At 37.8% G+C, this 18,607-nt stretch overlaps 1 protein-coding gene across 1 annotated transcript in view; it reads left to right on the top strand.

The window, feature by feature from the left end:
* The window catches only part of LOC103738756, an 88,532-nt gene that overhangs the window by 7,470 nt on the left and 62,455 nt on the right, over positions 1 to 18,607 (top strand). The window contains exons 4-7 of the mRNA XM_029566325.1: positions 5,229 to 5,368; positions 7,044 to 7,144; positions 12,313 to 12,366; positions 12,546 to 12,701. Of these exons, the coding sequence (XP_029422185.1) occupies positions 5,229 to 5,368; positions 7,044 to 7,144; positions 12,313 to 12,366; positions 12,546 to 12,701 (451 nt within the window). The remainder of the gene's footprint in view (positions 1 to 5,228; positions 5,369 to 7,043; positions 7,145 to 12,312; positions 12,367 to 12,545; positions 12,702 to 18,607) is intronic.

Raw genomic sequence — 18,607 nt, 5'->3', positions numbered from 1 at the left:
GTAGTTAGCATTACAAGTTCTAGACAGAGAACTAGAAAAAAGTCAGAACAGGGCAATTTTCAAATGTTCATTTAAGAGTCCATTGGAGTTTCTTGACAAGGGCTTCCAAAAGCATCCCTCTATTGGGTTCTTCCTCATTTTTCTTTTGTCTTCCAAAGCTGGACTAGTTAGCTGGGAAGAGTGGCTGGATACTCAGGTGAGGGTCCAGTGACCCTGCTTGGCACTCCTTTAATGAATGAGCACAATCGTCAACAAGCCCAATTGTGATTACGTTTAGCAATCAGGCGCCGAAGTCGTGATGATGGTAGTTATTTCATGCAGAAGGGACTGCTCTATAGCATCATCTTATTAAAAGGACCTGGAATTTAAAAGGATCTAGAAACTGTTAAAGTGGAGTAATACAGACTCAGAAAAACAAACGATGTGTTCTCCCTCATATGTGGCTCCTAGCACCATGGCCCATTTTTTTTTTTTTTTTAAATTGGGTCATTTGTTTTCTTCTTTGATTTATTGAGTTCTTTGTATATTTTTAATATTAATCTTCTGTATAGCTGGTGAAGATTTTCTCCCACTCTGTGGGCTTCCTCGTCACTCAGTTGGTTATTTCCTTTGTTGTACATACAGAAGCTTTTCATTTTACTGGGGTCCCGTTTGTTGATTACCCACCTTAATTCTCAGGTGGCTGATATCCAATTTAGAAAGTCCTTTTCCACACCTACAGTCTTTATATTGATATCCATGTTTTCTTCTAACAATTTCAGGCTTTACGTGAAAGTCTTTGATCCCTTTGGAGTTGAATTTTGTGCATGGTGATAAGTATGGATCTAATTTCATTCTACACATGGAGATCCAGTTTTCCCAGCACCATTTGTTGAAGATGCTGTCTTTCCTCCAATGTATTTGTGTTGTTGGCACCTTTGTCAAATATTAGGTGGCTGTAATTGTGTGCACTCATGTTTGGGTATTCTATTTTGTTCCATTGATCTTCGTGTCTGTTTTTGTGCCAATGCCATGCTGTTCATATGACTATAGCTCTGTAATATAGATTGAGGTCTGGTATATTAATTCACTCAGCATTGCTTTTTACACAGGATTGCTTTGTCTATCCTGGGGTTTTTTGTGCTTCCATATGATGTTCAGGATGAATTTTTGTTTTTCTGTGAACAGTGTCATGAAGTTTAGATTGGGATCCCATTGAATCTATAAATTGCTTTTGGTAGAATGATTATTTTCACTATATTAATTTTACCAATCCATGAGCATGGGCGGCCTTTCCATGTGCTCATGTCTTCCTTGATCTCTTTCTTCAAGGATTTAAAATTTTCATTTAAGAGCTCTTTAATGTCTTTGGTTGGGTGTATTCCTACATATTTCATTTTTTGAGGCTATTTTGAATGAAACTCTTTACTAGAACTCATTCTCTGCTTGCTTATTATTTGTGCACAGAAAGGCTAATTGTTTTTGTAGATTGATTTTGTACCCTGCCACTTCGCTGAAAGTGTTCATCATTTCTAGTTTTCTGCTGGAACTTTTGGGATCTCTTATGCATAAAATCAAATCTGCAAATAAGGATAATTTTATCTTTACTATCCCTTTAATTTCCTTCTCTTGTCTTATTGCTCTAGCTAGAGGTTCAAGCACTTTATTGAAAAGTTGTGGGTATAGCAGACAGCCTTGTCTGGTTCTTGATTTTAATTGGAATGCTTCCCATTTTTCTCCATTTGGAATGATGTTGGCTGTGGGTTTGTTGCATATAATCTTAACTATGTTGAGCTATGTTCCCTCCAGTCCAATTCCCTCTAGAACTTTTATCACAATTGTATCTTGGATTCTATAAAAGGCCGTTTCTGTGTCTACTGAGATGATCATGTGATTTTTGTCATTAAGTCCATTTATATGATTTATTACATTTATTGATTTATGTATATTAAACCATTCCTGCATCTCTGGAATAAAACCTGCTTGATCATGGTAGATGATCTTTTTGACGTGTGTTTTTATGTGATTTGGAAGTATTTTGATCTATATTTATTAGGGATATGGCCTATACTTTTTGTTGTTGTTGTTGTGTCTTTTCCTGGTTTTTGTTAGAGTAATACTGGCATCATAGAAGGAGTTTGGGAGTTCTCCCTCTGTTTCTGTCTTTTTGAATAATCTGAGTAGTATTGGTTGTAGAAATTCTTTGAAGGTCTGGTAAAATTCTGCTGTGGGCCTGGACTTTATTTAGCCAGGAGGCTTTATATTACTATTTTGATTTTATTTGTTATGAGTAAATTTAACTGGTTGATCTCTTCTTGATTTAATGTTTGCAGTTTTCATGAATTTAGAAATTAGTCCAATTCTTTTATATTTTAAATTTTAATAGAGTATAAGTTTTTAGAGTATTCCCTTGTATTAGTTACTTTTCTGTTGCTGTGATAGAAACACTGATCCAAACAATTTGGAGAAGGAAGAATTTATTTGAGCTTATGGTTCCAGGGGAATTACAGTCCATCATGGCAGGGAGGCATGGTGGCTGGAGGTGGCTGGAGCAGGAGCAGCAGAAGCTAAGCTCTCACATCATCACAGGCACAGGAAACAAGAGAGCGACTGGAGATCTGGCAAGGCTTAAGAACTCTCTAAGCCCACCCCCAGTGACATGCTTCCTTTAGGATAGCCTCCCAAAACAGTGCCATCATCTTGGGACAAAATGTCCAAACACTTGGAGCTTAGGGGGACATTTTCATTCAAACCACCACATCCCTTATAATGTTCTGGATCTTTTTGGTATTTGCTATGCCCTTTGTTTCTGAATTTTTGATTTGGATTTTCCCTTGTTTTCTTTTGGTTAACTGGGCTAAAAGTCTATCTTCTTTAACTTTTTAAAGCTCCAGCTCTTAGACTTATTGGTTGTTTGTATTGTTTTCTTTGTTTTCTATTTCATCGTCTTCTATGATTTTTGTTATTTCTTCTCATCTGCTGCATTTGGGTTGTTTGTTCTTGTCTTTCCAGATACTTCAGTTGTACCATTACGTTATTTATTTGTGCTCTTTCTGATTTTTTAATGTAGGCATTTAGAGCTATAAACTTCCCTGTTAGGACTGCTTTTATGTGTCCCAGAGGGTTTTTTTTTTTGTGTGTGTGTGTGTGTGTGTGTTGTGTTATCATTTTCATTTCATCCCAGGAATGCTATTTTTATTTTTGATTTCTTCTTTGACCCAGTCATAATTCAGGAGTGTGTTGTTTAATATCCTTGAGTTTGTATAGTTACTAGAGGTTCTTTTGGTGATTGGTTAATTCATCCCAATTAGTCAGGCCCTTGCTGGCAGCCTCTACAGGAAGGGGCCAAGGACCAAGGAGAGGAGATGGGAATAGGATGGGCTAGTTCTTGCTAGCTCTCAGAGAACGTATGAGCTCTGATGCATTGTGTTGGAGGGGGTAATGCTGGGGGAGTAGAAAAGCTGGGAAATGGGCAAGGTGACTGGATTTGGCTCACCTGCCTGAGCTACTCAGGTACTCTCCAGTAGTCTCAGTGGGAAAGGTGAGATCCTGAATTTTAAAACATATTTTATTAGTTTACAATAACTTGTAGTTGGTGGCAGAATAACACCATCCCATTACTTAAGAGGCTGAGGTAGGAGAATATAAATTTGTGGCATTCCGTGGTTACAAACCAAGTTCACAGAAATATCAATGACTAAAGAGTTAATTCAGTAGTAGAATGTGATCGTCCCCAACACCTCCTACAAATGAGGTGATTTTACTGAGGTATTATTGACACACAAAATTTTACATTTCTAATGTATTTAAATTTGAGAATGTGGGGCTTTCATTTTAATTCTACTGACTATTAGTGCAATACAAATTAGATATGATTAGTCACTGCATACATTTGCATTAATTCATTTTAAAAAGGTGATTTTATTTTTAAATTTGTTTTGGTGGAGTTTGTAACTTGAAAAAATTTCTTTTTTTGTTTAAAACTATATCAACTCATTTTATTGTAGTGTTAACATATAAGCTGTATTTCACTATATAAAATAAAATATGGATTTTAAAAATAAAAATAATGTGTGGAGGAAGCATAGAAATTTACATCATGTTAATTAGTAGAGGTGATAAACATTCCCATTGAAATCTACCCAATGATGTTATAGACATACACAGGCTCCAAGGATCCAAGTACAACCGATTATGACTAGTAATAGATACATACAGACTAGAGATGCATGCACCAACATCTCAGTGTTAGTAACAAAAACAATGAGTCTTTCTATAAGGAACAATATATTCTAAAATGAAATAGAGATCTCTTTCAAAGGTTTAAAACTCATTCAAATTTATGTCTTACAGGGCTCATACTGAGTTCAATATTGTATAACTGTATTAATTCAAATGTGAACCTAGAAACTTACAGCCACTTGTGAAAGAGATGTACTCTTGCTCTGGAGTGTGTTACTGAATATGTTAAAGCCGTAATGAAATGCTTCTTCTAATCATGTAGTTATTAAAAAATAAATAAAAATAAAAATAATAAATTTAAAAAGTTTGGCTGTGTAGGCATACCCATGAAGCCATCACCATAATCAGGTGAATAGACTATCTTCTTCAAAAGTGTCCTCATGTATCACTTTAATTTATGGGAAGAGTATTTAACATAGTGCTTAACAAAAAATTTTTAAAAGATTTATTTTAACACAAACTGGCCTAGAATTTACTATATAGTCTAAACTGGCCTCACTAATGGTGAGCCTCCTGCTTCAGCCTACAGAGTGATGCAATTATAGTTGATTAAGACCAGTTGGATTAATTTCCTTTGTTGTTGTTGTTGTTTGTTTATTTTTCAGACTGGGTCTCCCTTAGTACCACCTGTACTGGAACTCACTATGTAGACCAGGCTGGCCTGGATCTCACAGTGATCTCCCTGCCTCTGTCTCCTCAGTGCTGGGATTAAAGGCATGGCTCACCATGCCTGGCTGGATTAACTTCCTTTTTAAAGACTAAATAATATTTGTTTGTGCACAAATGCTGTATTTTCTCCATCCATTCATTCCCAAAAAAGTGCTTAAGTTTTTTTCATAGTTGGTTATTATAAACAATGCTGCACAGAACGTGTGTGTGTGTCCTGACACTGAATCTTAATTGTTGAGAGTTATAAGATTTTAGTTTCATAGGCTTCATAAGTATCTTCTTGGACTAACAGAATACCAGATAATAAGAAGTCTAATGATTGACCTTCTTTGTTATAGGCAGACCCTTTGAAAGACCGTTCTGTTGTGGCGTGAAGTGTTATTATTTTACCATGGACAATAAAACCTGGGATAAATGTAAGCAGACTTGCCACCATTCCAGTTCATCCCTTCTGAAGATAGATGACGAGAAAGAACAGGTATTGTAGACTCTCACATGTACTTTTATTCTCTTGGACTCTGCCTCTCAACTCCTGGGTAGGGTGGTAAGATACTGAGGCCAGGCAGGAGTTTAGAGACAACTAAAATATTCTGTGTGTTTTATCTAGAATGTGAACAGAAGCTGTGCAGTTAAGAGTCTCCCAGGATACTCCTGTGGGCTACTTACTAAGTGCATGGTATCTATTACTCATCATTAAGGATGCATTTGGCTCCTTGTAATCTCTTCCCTCTCCAAAGAGTCTACAAAAGCATCTCACAGAGAAGCATGCCTTAACTGGATGAATTCATCCCTTTGGTAAAGAAAGTATAGTCTGGGACCAACTAAAACTACAGAGTTAGCAGTCTAGGAGCTACTATCAGGAACTCGGAGGCTGCTGGGAGGAAATAAGTCTCTGCTGTTTGGTAGCTTGAAGACATTAGGTAAAGTCACTGACCTCACTGATTCTGGCTGCAACAGGAGATAAGGAGAACCATAGAGGTCTCAGTGGCTCTAGCAGGTAGCCCTATGGTATACTTCAGCGTGTGATGACATTCACTGCATCCCGTCATCATATTTACTTCAAGAGTCTTATATTTTGTATAAAGATGTCTAGCTTCAAAAGAGTAATGAAAAGATAAAATATAGTGGCCAAGATACTGAACTTGTTTATTAATGAAAATTCTCTAAATACACAAAATGTGTTTTTATAGAGAAATGCTTAAGGATCAATCAGAAACCTCTATCCCTTTTTTAGAAAAATGATTCAAAATTTATTGCAAATTTAATATATGTTTAAAAATTGCAATATAAGCAATTCATGGTAGTTCTTGCCTTTAATCCCAGCAATTCGGAGGCAGAGACAGGTGGAGCTCTGTGAGATAGAGGCCAGCCTGGTCTATATAGCACATTCTAGGTTAGCTGGGGTCCAGGGAGACCCTGTCTCAAAGCAACAGCAAAAAATTACAACATAAATGAATTTTTAATATCAAGTATTGAAATACTTTTCCATTCGGTACAGTAAAAATAGTTAAATTTAAACCTGTCTTCTAAAACGTAACCATGTCACTCTGCTATGCTGCAATGGATACATTAAATACTTTCAGAATCCCCCTTTCCTTCTAGCTCTCACCTCACCCAGGCACTGAATTACAGATAAGCTTCCTCTGTGGAGAGTGGAGCCGTGACGCACACCTTTTCACATGTACTTTTTACTTTAATCAATTTGCTCTGAAGTTCCATCATGTCACATCGAATGACCGCTTTCCCACATCCTTCCATATTCTTCTGCAGTATATATTTGAACATTTTCATGAACTGTCAAAGTGTATTTCATGAGCCAAGTGTGCAGTGCACAGTCAGGAAAAAGGAAGCAAGGAGATTGTGGGTTCGAGACCAGCCTCACCTATACAGTAGGACTTTGTCTAAAAAATAAATCATAGTCACAAACCATTTAATGAATCCCCTATTGCTAGATGGTTGATGTTCTCATTTAAAATAATTTATGAAACAGACATAAGTTTTGTCATATATGAAAATTAATTTGGAAAATGAAAGTGCAGGGATTGAGGGAGAGCACAGGACTGCACAGCAAGAGCAGGGGACCTTTTCCTATTTTTTATTCATTGGTAACAGATGAAAACTTTACCCTAAGACATACTATGTTTCCTTTTCAGAACTTCCTTCAGCCCCAGCTTTCTTCACACACGTATTGGATTGGATTATCATATGATACCGGGAAGGGATGGCAGTGGATCGACAATGGCACATCTAGCTTGTGAGTGTGGGGAATCATTCAAACTCTTATGTTGGTGTGAGAGTTGGAAGGAACGTGTCTACAAAGCATCCCCTCACACTTCCAAAGCTTACTCATTTCCAAAAGGAAAATGTAGGTAACAACAAGCTGTGTAAGAAAGGGCTTGAAGAAGTTTGTTAGAAGAGGAAGAGACATGCAGACGAGCTTGCTCCTGATGACATAATACTAACCCATGCTCTGGAGTGTGTGTGCTAAGATGCACAGAGTGAAACAAAGTCGTGAATTGTCAGATGACACAGAGTCATTGGACCATTCTGACTTTTGAGATACTGTTAGTATCTAAAATACTCATTGAATCTCATGATGCAGTTAGTTTATATACATGGTTGTTTTTTATAAATACAAGAACATGATTATATATACATATACACATAGTTTCTAATGTTTTGACCATTCTGACTTTTGAGATACTGTTAGTATCTAAAATACTCATTGAATCTCCTGATGCAGTTAGCTTATATACATGCTTGTTTTTTATAAATATAAGAACATGATTATATATACATATACACATAGTTTCTAATGTTTTATTTATTATTTTTATTTTATGTGTGTGAGTGTATGTATGTATGGTTTCATGTATGTTGTGCCATGCCTATGGAGGTCAAAAGAGGGTGCCAGATCCCTTGGAAGTGGAGTTATAGATAGTTGTCAATGACATGTTGGAGCTGGGAATTGAATCTGGGTCCTGAAAGAGCAGCCACTTCTCCCAACCGCTGAGCCATCTTTCCAGCCCGTATGCACATTGATTTTAAAATGCAGCATTGTATAAACTGTTATGTTTACATTTAGTTATAATCTGCTATAAAACCATTTATTGGCATTTTGTTAATATTTTTCTTATTCCTGAGAATTTCACTCATGTATAGACTAGACTATGATCTTATCCACTCATTCCTTGCCCCCTTCAATTCTCTCCACATCCTTCTCCACACATCCCCTCCAAGTTTATGCTTTTTAAGCATGATGTGCTGCCTCTATGTGGCACCAGAGCATTGGAGATCTACCAATGGCCACCCCCACAAAAAATAATGGTTCTCCCACTCCCAACAGCTGTTACCTGTTGGTAGCGCCTCAGAAAGGGATGGAGTTCACTTTGCCCATCTTTGCAGGGTTTGGGTCCTTGTGCCTGTGTTGTTTAGGTGACCACACCTCCTGTAGGTTCATGACTATAATAGCCCTGTCATTTCCAGAAGACAGAATTTCACATACTCCTTCCTGTCCTCTGCCTATATTCTTTTCATCTCCTCTTCTAAAATGTCCCCCAAACCTCGTGGTGGTTGTGGTAGTAGGTGTTAAAGATGTCCCATTTAGGTCTAAGCACTTAGTCTTGTTTTCATTCTCAGCACTCTGATCAGTAATGAGTCTGTACTGACTACTGCCCACTGCAAAAAACAACAAGCTGCTCTGACCGAGGTTGATAGTAGCCTAGACCTGTGGTTGTAAATACTTAGAGTGCAATTTGACAACCTGGACATTTAGCAAAGTAACAATAGCAGGTTCTGTGCCAGGCTTTCAACCTCTATAACATGGGCTTCTGACCAGGATTAGACTGCCAAGAAAGAAATGCCCTCCTGTTGGGAGGCCTCACATCCAGTCCTAAAGCAGTTAGGTTCCCTATAGCAGTTGTGTCACTATTGCACCAGTGGCACATCTTGCCTAGCAGGTCAGTGTTGTGTTGTGTCGTTTTGAGTTCAATACTGGGCAAGACCATTGGTGTCTTTTTCACTCAGGAAGCCTGCATAGCATTTCTGACATTGTGAAAGGGGGGAGGAAGTTTCCTGTTGGGTTTAAGATTAATTTCTCTATATCCTTCAGCCAAACGTATTTTTGTCCTAAAGTCTTATCATATCTTATGGTGGATACTCAAGGGAAATGGAAATGGCCTGTGTTATCTTGGAGACCTCTGGGGCTTACTGGACCAGTAGCATGTAGGGTAATAGTTCATGTCTTACAGTATGGTTTTCATTTAGTAACCCCTGTCTGCTGTGGTTCAAACTTTTTTAAAGTCCTATTTTGAAATTAGCTTACATAAGGCTTTTTCATACATCCTTTGGGTAACCCACTCACTGTCCCTTCCTTTCCCCCAACATCTTGCTCCCATCTCCACTTAACACTTAACCCACCATATTTCCACTTCTGCTTTCGTATAACATGTATTTTGTTATCCTTCCTCTTCATTGATTTAAAAAAATACTGAAGCATTATATTTTTGTTCCTGTATTTGACTTCAAGTCACTGCTAGAAATAGTTCCAAGTTGCTTTTTATATCTTTTAAAATCATTTTAATGATTTAAGGTAAGTTTTCACATAGTCCAGGCTGGCTTTGCACTTCTTATCTTCCTGCCTCTATCTCCTAAGTGCTGCGATTACAGGTATGTGTCACAGTGCCTCGCCTGTCTTTTTAAATATTTTATTTATTATTTTATGTATATGAGTATATTGCCTGCATGTATGTAAGTGTACGTATGTCACGCAATGCCCAAGAAGGTGAGAAGAGGCTATTGAATGCCCTGGAACTGGAGTTACAGAAGGTTGTTAGCTGCCATGTGGATGCTGGGAAGCAGATCCTGGTCCTCTGTAAGAGCAGACAGTGCTCCTACCCACTGAATCATCTTTCCAGCCCCCTTGAAAGATATTAAACATTTTTAATTTACACCCATTAACTGGTAATCCCAATATTTAAAATTTTGTGACTCTAGTCTATTGTTTCTTCTGGCTTTTGCTTATGGTGCCATTTTCTTTGTGGTCTTCAGTGGGTTAATTTTTCCCCCTTTTCTTCTGGAGCACTTTAGAAGCTATTTGAGGCATGATGTGAATGTCCTAACTTTCCGAAGAGTGAATTCTTTCATTTAATATCTCAAAGTATTTTAAGTCTGTGTCACTTCTAACACTGAAATTGGGCCCTGCCAGTGAGAGCATGCTAGATTGCAATTTGTAAAATACTCTACAAGAAGAAATATTTTTTTATAATCTTATCCTCCAAAGGACACTCCCAAGCAAACTACTGCAGAGGCGATCTGAGATCAGAAAACCTTACATGACATTAATATGCTCAAATCACACAGATGATCATGATTATTATTCATTTTGGTTTTCCTAGGCATGGTCTCATTTACACCCAGGCTGGCCTTGAGTTCCTGATTCTCCGGCTCTACTAGCCGAGTGCTATGACTTCAGGTGTTTGCCACCATGAGTGACCATACCGTTAATTAATCTATTTATAGCTCATAGCACCCTGAAGAGTCAGAGATGGGCAAGTTGTAACGTTTAGGATGAAGTGTCAGAGGCTGGGAGTGCATTAGAATCTGGGTTACACAATCTCTGTATGCCTGACTGTGCTCCAGCCCTGATCCCTGATGATGATGTGCTTCGCCAGCTTTTTCTTCTTTGTGTAAGAAAACCCAATGGACAGAAGTTTCTGTGGTCCACAAACACATTTTTCTCTGGTAGGAAGATACAAAAGCTTGGACACATGGTCACAGCTTCTGCTTCCAGTAACCCAGGGATCTTGGATGTGGGCTTAGCTTGAGGTTTTTGGACAGAGGCCAAAGTGCACATCATGCGTGGGAAGTGAATGCAAGAGGTCATGAGTGCTGACTATGTGCTTTAATATGTCTTGGTCTGCTTCGTCTTTTCTTCCTCCTTTGTCCATGTTCATCATGTACACATGCACCATAAGCACTGTATGTACTTAAAAGATGTCTCATGTTTTACTAATCTGCATATCTCTCCCTAACGTATCTTTCATGCTGTGCCTAATCTGCTTGGTTTCATCAATATTCCTTGATGTTTCTTTTTTCCGTTCCTATGGTAAATCTGAAATTTCTCTTTCTCCCTGTTTTAAATCCAAGGTTCAAGCAAGGTGATTATTTGCTGAAAATGTACCCCTTTATTGTTTCAGCCCTGGGTTGTTCAGTGAATTTCATTCTCTCTTTCTTTGATGCAGAGTCTCTCTAGCCTGGTCTCAGATTCTCTACATTGTCTAGGCTAGCCTTGAACTCCTGATCCTTTTGCCTCTATCGCCCAAATGCTGAGATGACAGTTGTTCACTATCGTGTCTAGTGGAATTCATTATTTAGAATTTAGAAGACTCATTTTCCGTACATTCATTCTTCATCCTACTCTAGCTATTGGGGAAGGAATGGATAGAGTGCTTTTGCTAACTTTTTGGGTTCCTACCTCCATTGAAGCCTCAGCCTGAGCAGGAATCTTCCCCTTCCAGTTTAAATTCATTCAAAAAGGTTTTATTTATTAATGAATTCATGGCAAAGGATCTTGCTGCATAGCCCAGGCTGGCCTGCAACTTGAGATCCTCCTACTTCAGCCTCCCAAATGCTGAGATTACAGGCTTGTTCCACTTTACTTGGTGTTTTGTTTTTTCATTCAACATTTAAAAGTTATTATTATTTATTATTATTATTATTATTATTATTGAGACAGAATCTTACTATGTTGCTCTGGCTGTTCTGGAATTCACTATGTATACCAGGCTAGACTTGATCTCTCAGGACCCATCTGCCTTTGCCTCCTGCGTGCTGGTATTAAAGGCATATATGATTGCGGGCAGCTTCAAGTTATTTTTGGAAGGAAGGAAGCTGATATACAATTTTGATGAAATGGAAGCTGTGTTTTAGACAGGGAATTCAATAGATTATCATGTTTCAGTGAATATCTATTCAATATGAGGTAGAGATAGAAAGAAGGAAAAAGAACCAAAAAAAATTAATAAAAGCCCCTCATGTGCACCACATTTCAATTCTCCTTTTTCTCTTAAAATCACAGGCATGTGCAACCTTGTGTTGTATGTAATGTAAATTTATTTCATTTTATAATCTGTCACTTTTATTGAAAAAATTTCCATAGGAAATCAGGTTTAGCATAAAACTACCTTTTGATAATATTGAAAGTTCATTTTACCTGCTGACCAAAAATAGCCAATGTGGAACAAGGTGGGATCTTTGGGTGAAATCAAGAGGCTGTTTCTAATTTTCAATTACGCTGTGTGGGGGTGCGTGTGGGGGTGTGTGCTTGCGCACGCTTTTGCATGTATACATGCCGCAGTATATTTGTGGTAAGAGGATTCACTTCTCTCCTTCCACTCTGTGCCTCCTGGGGATTGAACTAAGGTCATCAAACCTTGGCAGCGATGGCTTCTCCCGAATGAGCAAAGTCACTTTTCAGTAAGTTTATTATTTCTTTTCAATGAGTTTAGAGAAAAAGTAAAACTTTTTGTGATGACTGTACAATTAATTCCATGTTCTGTACATTTTTGTCACTAGAATTTAAAATAAATTCATGACTGATATCAATTTAAGTTCAAATTTCAACAATTGCCTTTTTTTTTTTTTTTATTGTACAGCAAGTTGAATTTAACGAATTTTCAACCTGGAGGAAGAAAATGTGTATTTTTCACTTCAACAAGGATAGATTATAATGCTTGTGAGAATAACTACTCCTGCATCTGTGAGAAGAGAATGGATCAGTTCTTCAACTCAGTGTTCAACATGAAGGAAATATAAACAGGGAACATTGCATTTTTTGTTTCCTGTAGTAATTTGTGACTGCTACGATTAAATGTTTTTGACCATAGGACTTAGTCAACTGGGTAAACAGAGAGATGAGCTGGAAGAGGACCGTAATGACCTGACTGAACAGTGTTAAGGAATCTGCCTTAACAGATCAGATGCCATCTTCCTTCTAGAGAAGACAGAACAGCTTGTCTCTGGAAAGTGGGCATCCTTTGCTTTAAGGTCCTGAGGAATCAGTCTTTCTGTTTCCTGAGCTACCCAGAGAACTAAATAAATGACACTGATAAAGAGATATCTTGTTACCAATAGGATAAGTCATTTCAATAGGTCTTGGCTCTGATAATACAATTAACAACTAGAATGTAGCTCTGTTTCTGTTTATTTTTTTGTTGGCTACAGGGGTCTTTTTTGCATGTAGAAACTTTCCTCATTAAAAAACCAACATTTATTTTCCCATAAAATGTAATTTCAACTTATGAATAGTTGAAAGGATATTTCAAGGAACTTCCATATAACCTTTACCTATATTTATCAGTTATTTCTCTCTCTCTCTCTGTCTCTCTCTCTCTGTTCTTGCTCATCTATTTGATGATAAACTGAGTCCTCATTAGATATGGCAATAATTGAGGTCATCTGTTTATGGTGACTTACAATATTAGCAGTCGGGAGGCTAAGGCAGGAGGATTGCTGTGAATTTGAGGGCACTACAGAGAGAGGCCATGCCCCAAACAAAACAAAACAAAACAAAACAAATAAGCAAAAGCTAGACCCAAATTGTTCCTAATAATATCCCATGGATAAGTTCTTTCCCTTATGCATCCAAACTAAAATGATCAAATTTGAGGCATTTAGTATTATTAGTACAGTAATATGTCCTTCTTAATCCATGCTCCTGCTTCTCAAGTGTCTGAGTACTTTTTCCTCATGTTTAGGATCATAGAGTGCACTCAGCTGAGATATAACTATCAGTGTCCTCTTAGTGTTTGTTTTAGTCACTTTTCTGTTGCTGTGATAGAAACACTGACCCAAGCATTTTATAGAAGGAAGAGTTTATTTGAGCTTACAGTTTAAGGGGAATTATAGTCCTTCATGGCAGGGAGACATGGTGGCTGGAAGTGGCTGGAGGTGGCTGGAGCAGGAGCAGCTGAGGTTCTCACATCATCATGTAGCCACAGGAAGCAAGAGAGCAACTGGAGATCCAGCAAGGCTTAAGAACTCTCTAAGCCCATCCCCAGTGACATGCTTCCTCCAGGATGGCCACACATTCTAAAACCTCCCAAAACAATGCCATCATCTGGGGACAAAATGTCCAAATACTTGGAGCCTGTGGAGGACATTTTCACTCAAACCATCACATTCCACCCCCTGGCCCCCACAAGCTCATGACCATATAAAGTGCAAAATGCATTTAGTCCATGCCTCACAGCTCTGGCATCATGAACTTCTTGGGGTCTCCATTGCCAACCAGGCTTCACCTTCACAGCATCACACAGTGGCCTATCAGGGCCTTCTCTATGCAGGGGTACCCCTGTTGCACGCTGCCTAGCCTCTGAGGCTCTCTGGAACTGCAGAGGAAGAATTGATTACCCCTTCACTCTTGCATGTTTCTTGCCTCTAAAGGCAGTACCAGGTGAATGATACTGCCAAATTTCACTGTAAGCTTGGGATGGACACCAGCCTGCTTTATCCATTTTAGAAGCTTTTCTCTCCAGTGGTCCCTGCAGTATTTTCCTTTCATGAGTTGGAGGCTTAACTGGGTGTGGTCTTGCCCTGGAGGCATTCTCTCCATTGTTTAAGTCTGAATCTCTAGGCTCCTCCTTAGTCACCTTAATATCCTTATCAACGGGATCCTCTCCATCACAAGCCAGGGCTCCAACATTAATCTTCCTAGTGCTCTTTTTCATTCCATCCTGTACATTCTGTATTTCTTTCTGCCCCATTTACTCTTTTTTTACTGAAAATCTGTATAATATTCATCATTAATAGCCATGCCAAAATTTCTATATTAAGCTGTCTTGAAATTTCTTCCACCAGAGAAATTAGTCTGAGACTTTTCAACTAGCCTCAGACAAGCTTTTTGGCTATGGGCAGACTCCAGCCATAGTCTTTGCCAAAATATCCCAGTTGCTGCTTAAGCCCTTATTTCCCTCTGGAGCTACATTGTTCTCAGCACTCCTTTCTTCCAGGAGTCTACTAGAATGGCCTGTTAAGCTCTGCTTACAGCAATCAACCACTTTTCTAGCCCAAACTTCCAAAGTCTTTCTCATTTTTCCCGAAACCCCACATGGTCCCATTCTTCATGGTCAACAGCCCACTCTTTGGTACCAATTACTGTATTAGTCAGTTTTCTGTTGCTGTGATAGAAACATTGACCCAATCAATTTATAGAAGGAAGAGTTTATTTCTGCTTATAATTCCGGGGAATTACAGTCTGTCGTGGCAGGGAGGCATGGTGGCTGGAGGTGGCTGGAGCAGGAGCAGCTAACATGGAGCTCTCACATCATCATGCAGGCATAGGAAACAAGAGAGAAACTGGAGATCCAGCAAGGCTAAAGAACTCTCTAAGTCCAACCCCAATGACGTGCTTCCTCCAGGATAGTCACACTCTCTAAAACCTCTCAAAATAGCACCATCGTCTGGGGACAAAATGTCAAAATACTTGGAGCCTGAGGGGGACATTGTCATTCAAACCATCACAGTTGAACAGTTTCTTGTGTTTTATGTTTTCTTCTTTTTACATTGACATTTTCTAAATCAACTTTTGAGTTAGACATTCACTTGAAATCATCAGAAGCGTGGGTTTTAACCAGTCTATACAGCTCTTAATGCACCAGAACATGAGGCTTCTCTCTCTCTTTTTTCCCTCTTACCACCCACTTTCCTCAGCCCATGATTTGTCACACTGCACTTTGTTTTTGCTTATTTTGGAACTTCCTGTACCATGTACAGCTTTGCATCTGTCTTCGATTTGTTCAGCGTGTTTTTTAAAATTAATTTATGCCATTTCGTATATTATCAATTAATTTTGCTATAAATTAGACTTTGACTGCACAAATATACTTAATTTTTTCTCCACCTCACATGTAAACATATATTGTGTTTCTAAGTTTTGACAATTATGAATAAAGTTAGTATATAAATTAATTTGCAAATTGCTGTATGGACATATATTATTTCTTTTTGGTAAATATCTGGAAATCTGATTAGTGGGTCCCAGGGTAAGTGCAGTTTCATTTTACAAGGAATGTTTGGGATGTTTTCCAACTGCTTACCTCGTTTAACTTTCCCAGCAGCAGCACAGGAGAGCTTCCAATACCCTTCACCTTTGTCAGGACTTGATACTGTCATTTTGACCACTGTGTTGAATTAGGGAATTTTCATTTTGCTAAGGACTAGTGACATCTTTTCCTGTACTTATTGGTCATTTGCATCTGCCTTTGTCAAGTGTAAATCATATTGACTCGTTTGTTGACTGGGATTGTCTGTCTTCTAGATATGGTGGTATAAGACTTTTCATACAGTTTGGAAACAAATCCTTTGTTGGGAATATGTACCATAATTATTTCTTCCTACCATCTTGCCTCTTTGAATTTTTGAATTTTGAATAGTATCATTCAAAACTGGAAATTTTAGAATTTCATCAATGTATATTTTTTCTATAGTTTTATGATCCATATAAGAAATTTTGGACTAAATTGACATCACAGAGATTTTATCCATGATTGTGTTTTTCAAAGTGTATTGTTTCAATGTACATGCTTACCTTATACTCTAAAGGAATATAAAGAGCTCAAATTTGTGTGTGAGAAAGGAGTTGAAACTCACAGTCATTCCACATGAGTATCAAGGGTTTCTTTGCAATATTTGTTGAAATGGCAGCCCTTTCTTCCACTGACTTACTTTGGTACTTTGTAGAAAATAAATTGACAGTATCTGCACACATCAATTTGTAGATTCTCTGTTCTGTCTCAACAATGTATATAACCTGTCTCAATCTGACGTGAAATACATAGTCTCTCCAAATTGTTTGCTTTTCGAAAGCACATTGGCTGTTCCAGGTTTTTTCACTTTCTCAAGGTTCTTCAACATGTCTGATTGGAGTGTGCACTGAATCCAAAGATTAATATAGGAGGATGGATACCTTAACAATTCTGTTAGAATTCACAGCTGCAATTCCTCTTTGTAGTTCGTTAGGTTTCTTAATTTTTCTCAGCAATGTGTTACATTCAGGATATAGTTCTTAAGCATCTTGTTTTTTTTTTTTTTTATGCTACTTTGGTATTTAATCTTGCCAAGTTATCTGTTATTTTTTAAAAATAAAATTAGTTTTCCCTCTAAGTCTACTGCACATCCTGTTACCTTGCAAAGTTTACTCATCATCAGTAGTTTTGTTTATGTATTTTTCTTTTTTTGTGAATTCCTTAATCTTGTATGAATGCCGACATGGCAGCTAACAACTGTCCGTAACTCCAGTTCCAGGGGATCTGAATCTTCTGTCCTCTGCAGGCATTGCATGACACAGGTGCACTTACCTACATGCATACACATAAAATAAAAAAAAATGGTAACAAAATATTAAAAAATATGTGAGACTGTGAACAGGGTTACACTGTTAATTCAAATAGACATTGATCTCTCTTTTTTAATAACTGAATTCCTAGCATTAATGGTTAATGACCTAGAATTAACAGTCTGTTCAAGATAATAAAAATAAACTTCAGTGGTAAAAGAGTGGGTAGAGAGCTGGACCCAGTGTCTCACATTATAATCCCCTCGTTTGGGAGGTGGAGGCAGGAAAATCGAGTTCGAAGTCAAGGTCTACCTTGACTTCATTGCTTGTCTGAAACTAGTCTGGGCTTACATGAGACTTTGCCTCAAAAAAAAAAAAAAAAAGAAAAGAAAAAAGCAGCAAATACAAAATACAATGCAAGGATGATTTAAGGGTCGGGGAGCAGCTGAGCCTGTAAACCTCTCAGATGTTGGAGAGCTGTGCAATCTCCAGTATCTGCACCATCCCAGGTCTCCACTGATACAGTGGGGAAATATCACAGTGGATGAAATGATATTAATCCTGGATTAGAACTTGAGTCTTTTCTCTATCAACCTGAGAATTGATTTGTATCACTTAGTTGCACTGAGTACAATTTTACATCTGAAAACTCATTTTAACCATTCATTATTATATTTTTCCAGTCTTTAAAAGGCATTCACTGCTTATCTTTGGCCAATGGTTTTGTGTGGAAACTGATAATATGAGAAATCCTTTACAAATAAGAATAAGTGATTTCCAAAGACCCTTTAAAGCAAGATTTTTGAGAATTCATGTATCACAGAATGTTAATGTGTTCTAATAAATACTTTTTTAAATATTTTATTTGTTATTTTTATTTTTGTGTGTATAAGTATATTGCCCGCATGTGTGTAAGTGAACCTATGTCCTGCAATGCCCTCAGAGGTCAGAAGAGAATGTCAGATTCTCCTGGAATTGGAGTTATAGTTGTTGTTAGCTGCCATGTGGGTGCTGGGAATCGAGCCCAGGTCCTCCGCAAGAGCAGCCAGTGCTCTTAACCACTGAGCCATCTCTCCAGCCCCATAAATACTTTCTTAAAATGAATTAACTACATATTATATCTGTTACCACAACAAATAGTAAGAATAATCTGAAAAGAAAAAATAAAGATGCCATTCAGAAAAAGAATATGCCTAAAGAAAACTCTGTATGTGATGATTCCATTCAGTAGAAGAGATGTACACAGCAGGCAGGTAGGGATTACATTTGTTCAAGGACCTGTGCTTACAGGATACATTCTATGTTCACAAAACAGTTATGATTGTGTGCAAAAGTCATAGAAGTTTAAAGAAACTTCTAAAATCAATTCACAGTTATTTCATT

Source organism: Nannospalax galili, unplaced genomic scaffold (assembly GCF_000622305.1).
Source record: "Nannospalax galili isolate Female #2095 unplaced genomic scaffold, S.galili_v1.0 scaffold859, whole genome shotgun sequence".
Lineage (NCBI taxonomy): Eukaryota > Metazoa > Chordata > Mammalia > Rodentia > Spalacidae > Nannospalax > Nannospalax galili.
Note: the sequence above shows the minus strand (reverse complement) of the source record. Positions and strands in the feature narration are given on the sequence as shown.